The sequence below is a fragment of the Hipposideros armiger genome, unplaced genomic scaffold, assembly GCF_001890085.2.
Source record: "Hipposideros armiger isolate ML-2016 unplaced genomic scaffold, ASM189008v1 scaffold_470, whole genome shotgun sequence".
NCBI classification, from domain to species: Eukaryota; Metazoa; Chordata; class Mammalia; order Chiroptera; family Hipposideridae; genus Hipposideros; species Hipposideros armiger.
This window is the reverse complement of record NW_017731820.1, coordinates 1519272-1525679: the sequence shown is the minus strand read 5'-3', so window position 1 is coordinate 1525679 and position 6408 is coordinate 1519272. Positions and strand designations below refer to the sequence as shown.

General features: G+C 41.3%; 1 protein-coding gene across 1 annotated transcript in view; it reads left to right on the top strand.

Annotated features, from left to right (window-relative positions):
• Window positions 1-6: 6 nt before the first annotated feature.
• The window catches only part of ZNF425 (zinc finger protein 425), a gene marked incomplete at its 3' end in the record, with an annotated part of 11297 nt that continues 4895 nt past the window's right edge, over window positions 7-6408 (top strand). Inside the window, 1 exon segment of the mRNA XM_019666441.1 lies at window positions 7-542. Coding sequence (XP_019521986.1) covers window positions 78-542 — 465 coding nt within the window.

The following is a 6408-nucleotide window of genomic DNA, read 5'->3' as shown; positions in this document are numbered from 1 at the left end:
TACACAGGGGTGGGAAACCCTTCGCGTGTAGTGAGTGTGGGAAGGCCTACACTCAGCAGTATCAGCTCACTGAACACATGCGAATCCACAGTGGGGAGAAGCCCTTCCAGTGTCCGGAGTGTGACAAGAGCTTCTCCTGGAAGGCCTCCATGCAGTCCCACCAGTGGCTGCACAGGGGCGAGAAGCCCTTCGTGTGTAGCGAGTGTGGGAAGGCCTACACGCAGCAGTATCGGCTCACGGAGCACATGCGGACCCACAGTGGGGAGAAGCCCTTCCAGTGTCCGGAGTGTGACAAGAGCTTCTGCACAAGGGGAAGTTTGAGGGTCCATTTGCTCACGCACGATGGACAGAAGAAGCCCTTCACGTGTCCTGACTGTGGCAAAGGCTTCCTCCAAAAAAGACGTTTGGAAACCCATCTGCACAAGCACAGAGGGGAGAGGCCTTTTTCTTGTGATGAGTGTGGAAGGAGCTTTACATACACGGGGGCACTTGACACCCATATTGCTGCAGTACACGCCAGGGAAAAACCCTTCAGTCTCTAGGTCAAGCGCCACAGAAAGTGAGCGATGAACGCTGGCTTCAGACACAGTGGCAGATGCATAGCAGGTGGGGCGTGGTGGTTCCTTGAGAAACGTTCCAGATAATCCAGGCATAAGACAGAGAGGCATCTCCCTTCTAAATTCCTCATGGGCAGGGCCTACTAGTCATGGAAGGAACATTGTATTCTCTTCTATTTCACCAGGTTTTTCAGTGTCATCCAGGAGCGTGGTAATCCCTTCATTTAATTGTGAAGCCACATTGAGTGAAGAGTCTTACAGACAGAAATGTTTTCCCCAAAACACCTCAGTCTGCTTTCCTTACCAGGCCTCCGTATTTAATTGAGTTTTTCAGTTTCTCTCAGTGAATTTTCATTTTCTCTCCAATGGTAAGAAGGTATCTGTGTCGGGGGAATTTCACTACATTGCTCAAAATAAATCTTGTCATCTACCATCTTTGTTAAAACGATGGCCATGTAAGTGTTATTTGCTTCTGGATTAATTGAAATCACCTAAAAATCCACTGTTGTGAGTAACAAGCAGTGTTACATATCTAACCCCTTTGCATTTCCAATAGCATGTGTCANTATGGGAAAACCAACTTCCCCATCACACCATCGTGTCCATTTGAATATAGAATGGAAAATCTTCTCATTTTGTAGAATATATTTTTTTATTGTACAATTTTTAGAACTTAGGAATTTTTTTAAAAAATTCCTCTTAAAGAATTACTTTTTGAACTCCTTGTATCATAAGGAAAACACTGAAACACCTTAGCCTTGAAATATTAAAGGGAATATATCATTTTTGGGAATGTGTTGGTGCTTTACTCAGTGGAGATCTCCTGAGTTCCAGAGAGTGAAAGGACTCCCCTGAAGAAGAGGAAATTTGAACCTAGAGAATGTGCGGCAGGCTCCATCAAAAGGATAGAAGAATTCCCAAGGGCTTTGCTTCATTGCCACCAACTATTCTGTCATTCATCTAACCACTGAGTCCCTACCGCGTTCATAGGATTATGTGAGGTATCACTTAGGGTGCGAGGGGATATATATATATATATATATCACACACACACACACACACACACACACACACACATTATAAACAGTCCTTCTGCTCTAGGACTTTATTGTCTTACTAACCTACTGACATAGCTGTTAAGTTAGTTAATTATGTGGAAATATTGGGTTAGTCAATTCTAAAATATAATTGAATACAATTTAATAAAATAAGTGATAATGACAGTGCTTTAGGAATTTAGAGGAGAGGGAGCAGTGCCCCAGGGGGACTTCGAAAGGAACCAGGGTTTAAATAGCATATAATGGGCAAACTTGGTCAGGCAGAGAAGATTCAACAGGGGTGATCCATGAGCCGAGGCTCAGAGGTGGGCACAACCCAGTATATTTAGAAAATGATGACACTGTGTATAGCTGAATGTTTTTCTTGGGACATAGTGGCAATGGGGGGTGGGAGACTGGGACACCATAAATTGGTGTCAGATTGGGCAAGCCGAGTGGCTCAGTTGGTTAAGAGCTCGCTCAAGAGTGCGAGCTCTGAGCAACAGCAGTTCGAGTCCTGGCCTGAGCTGAGCTGCCACTGAGCTGCTAACAGGTGGCAGGATGGCTCAGCTAATAAAAATAAATAAATAAATTGGTGTCAGATTGTCTGAGGCCAGGAATGCCAAGATGAGAATTTGACTTCATCCTATAGAAAGGGAGGAGCTTGGAAAGGCTTTTGAGTACCAAATAATGAACTGTGGTGGCTATACCTAAAATCAGATGTTCTCTTCGTATCAGGTATTTTTCACCCAATAGTCACAACTGCTCCTTGGCCTAGGGTAAATAGTAAGTGTGAGAAATAGGATTCAAGTAGACAGGTAAATATGCTTTTGTTATGATCCAGGCAAAAGCTGTGGAGTGGTAATTTACTAAATGACATCATCCAGTTGGAAACATAACCTGTGTTGTTGTTAAGATGAGCACAGAGCATAATCAGAGTTCTTCTCCAGGGACAGGCCCACCCTTCCTGGTAGGTGAGGTTTCCTCTGGGTTAAGAGATTTAAAAAGGTGAGCCCTGGGACCCAGTTCAAGAGGACATAGCAGGAAAAGCAGCTCTGAAACACAGTGCTGTCGGAATTGTCCTCTCCAGGTATAGTGGGTGATGATAAGATGCTAGCTCAGCCCCCTGTTTCCTGTCATCATGGCTTTTACTTTGGGAACAGTAGTAACTATGATTAGATCCATGTCTTTCTTATAATTCACAGTTCCATGGAAAAGGGAATTATTTCCACAGTGTTCTTTGTGAATTCAGTAAATTGCCGTTTTGACATTCCTAAGAAATATAGTTCCTATTAGCATTTCTTCCAGAAAATTTCTCTTGAAAACTGGTAGAAGGGGGCAAGAATATGGCCCAAAGCCTTCCTACGTAAGTATTTAGCAATTTATTTCACACATGTAAGGAAATATAACGGAATAGTCAGATTCTCAGAACTCATTTTACTGTTTTCCGACTTCTGCTCACCCTCTGAGGGTCATCCACAGGTTCACAGGATGCATTTCTCTGCCATTTTTTTTTCATGCTAAGCCATTTCTTAACCCGTGATGAAAGGATTTGCATATCAAAGTTAAACTTAAATATAGTTTACCCATGGCAGGCAGATTCAGAAAGTCATTGGGCAGCCAGGTGGCTCAGTTGGTTACAGTGCGTGCTCTGAACACCAAGGTTGCCGGTTCAATTCCCACATGGGCCAGTGAGCTGTGCTCTCTGCGACTAGATTGAAGACAGTGAGTTGAGCTGAGCCACTAGTGGGCAGCCAGATGACTCAGTTGGTTAGAGCACATGCTCTTAACAACAAGGTTGCTGGTTCGATTCCCGCATGGGATGGTGGGGTGCCCCCTCCACCCTGCCCCACACAACTAGATTGAAAAAAAAAAAGTGGCGACTGAACTTGGAGCTGAGCTGTGCCCTTCACAACTAGATTGAAAACAACGACTTGACTTGGAGCTGATGGGTCCTGGAAAAACACACTGTTCCCCAATAAAATTTATTTTAAAAAAGTCATTGNAGCCAGTCATGTCTTGCAGATGTGTTGTTTTGTTTTTCTGTTTATTTGGTTTGGAATCCCTTGTTAAAATTGTAAATTTTAGTTGTCAAGATATAAAAATCAGGAGCGTTCACATACAATGTGAATATCTGGTTTTTCTATATAAACTGTCACATCCAAATGTAAAATGTTAAGCTATAAAACGTATAGAAGATGGTGCAGGAGAAAACCTTTAGGACCTAGAGCTTGGTGAGAAGTTCTCAGAGGTAGCATCACCTGTAATAGAAAAAAAAAAAAGAGGTAAATTGGATCTCATCACAATTTAAAACTTTTGCCCTGGGAAAATCCTGTTAAGAGGGTTAAAAAAAAACAAGGTAACAGACGGTGGAAAAATATTTGTAAACCACAAAATTGGAAAATGACTTGTATCTAGAATCTATAAAGAACTCTCAAAATTCAACAGTCAAAAGTCAATCCTATTAGAAAATGGTTAAAATACATGAAGAGACATTTCACTAAAGAGTGTATATGGAAGGAAAATAAGTATATGACAAGATGATCATCATTATTCATTAGGGAAATGCAAGCTAAAACCACAGTGAGACATCACTGTACGACTATTAGAATAGTGAAAATAAAAAATAGCAACATGACCAAATGCTGGTGAGGATGCTGAGAAACAATCTCATACTCTTTACTTTGTTGGTAGGAATGTAAAAGGGTTCAGCCACCCTAGAAAAGTTTCTTAAGAAACTAAACATATACTTCCCATATGACTCAGCAGTTGTAACCCTGGGCATTTATCCCAGAAAAACGAAAATGCATGCCCACCCCAAAACCTGTATGTAATTATTCATGGCAGCTTTTTTGGTAATAGCCCGAAACTAGGAACAACCAAAATCTCCCTTAATAGGCAGATGGTTAACTAAGTTGTGGTACATCCATACTGTTGACTGCTACTCTGCAATAAAGAGAAATGAAACACTGATAAACACAACTTGGATGGGTTTCAAGAGCATTATGCTGACTGAAAAAGGGCAGTCTTAAAAGGTTGCATACTATATGACTTCACTTGTTTAACATTCTTGAAATGACAAAATTGTAGAGATGGATAATAATAGATCAGTGGGTTTGATTACGAAGCGGGTAGTAGCACAAGGGAGATCCCTGGTGGTAGGATAGTTTTGTTTCTTGATTTCGGAGTGGTTACATGAATCAGCACATGTGATGAGATCACACAGAATTATATACACACCGTACTATTGTCAATTTCATGGATTTGATATTGTACTGCAATATCATGTGACCTGTGGGGTAAATTGGGTGAACAGTACTGGGAACCCTTCTGTACTATCTTTGTAACTTTCTGTGAATCTATAATTACTTCAAAATAAAAAGTATTTTTTAAAAAATGATAGATCTAGTAACATTGGTCCTGTCGTACATAGCACTAATTGGTTGCTGCTAAGGGTCCTCTCTTTAGATGGTGCATGTGCTTGAAAGGCCTGCTATTCATTCATTCATTTTACTTGGTTCCAAGAGGCATTGCTGACCGCTTTATATGTTGTTTATGGCACCATTGAGAGATAACTAATATAGTTTCTTCCTGACTCTTAAAGACATGGACATTGAAAAACAAAGTAGCCTTAAAGTAAAAATGTACCTATGTACTGTTTGTGATTCCAGGTCACTGTGACATTTGATGATGTGGCCTTATATTTTTCAAAGCAAGAATGGAAGATCCTGGAGAAATGGCAGAAGGAAATGTATCAGCAAGTGATGAAGACCAATTATGAGATCCTTAATTCGCTGGGTAAGAAGGGCTTCGAAAGCACCATTTTTTGGGAACCAACCTGATAGCAATAGGCTTTCTTCCCTTTCTCAGCTATTGGCTGGTTGAATATGATATCATGCCCAGTTCACATTCAGAATGTCTGCTTAACTTCCTTTACTGGCCGTGGGATATTTGACTTGTCCATTTTTATCCTCTGCTCTCGGTCTTATTAATTCTCTGAATTCTCTATTTCCCACTTCAACTCTTGGGGCTAGTTAGGATCATCTAGGGGAGAATATGTAGCTAGGACCAGAGCCCCAGGATGTCCCAGTATTTATAGGTCAAGCTATGGAGACAGAGCCCAGTAGGGTAGAAGCTAGAATGCTGTGCTAATCCAGTGTTGAGTTCTGAGTTATTACAATTAGTGTCCTTGGGCTTGGTAAACCCAGTCTGATTTTCCCAAATTTTATAAATGTTTTGTTGTTTTTGTTGGGTTTAAATAAAAAAAAAAACACAGATGATATTATTTGCAAATGATTGTCTTTACAGGACATTCAGCTCATAACCCCAAGATTAGGATTTAGTAGGACCAGACTCAGGTCCAGGAATCGACCTTTTTAACAAGCACTTCAGGTCTGCTGGTGCTGGTGGCACACAGGCCACTGAGAAAAACACTGATCCGAGCGAGGGCTGCATCAGAGGTGACGTCACTGCGAAATTCACTCCACTGCTTAATAAGAAGGCCTCTTTCCTTCAGGCTTATGTCATTAAGACACATTACCTCTTCATAATCACTGTCACTTAACCACCTCCTGGCTCTTTCACTGCATTGATCAAGAGTGTTGGCACCTCAGTAGTTATTGGGTCGTCGGGAAAGTCATGATGTATTTTTCTATGTTTTTCAATGCAAAAATGCATCATGACTTTCCCCATGACCCAATAGTTTCCTTGGATGGGAGGAACTTAATCAGGAAAGTTTAGTGAGCCGGGTTCCCTCCTTGACCACTGTGACTTGGCTTTTTAATCCACTCTCATTGTTCTTGAAATGATCATTT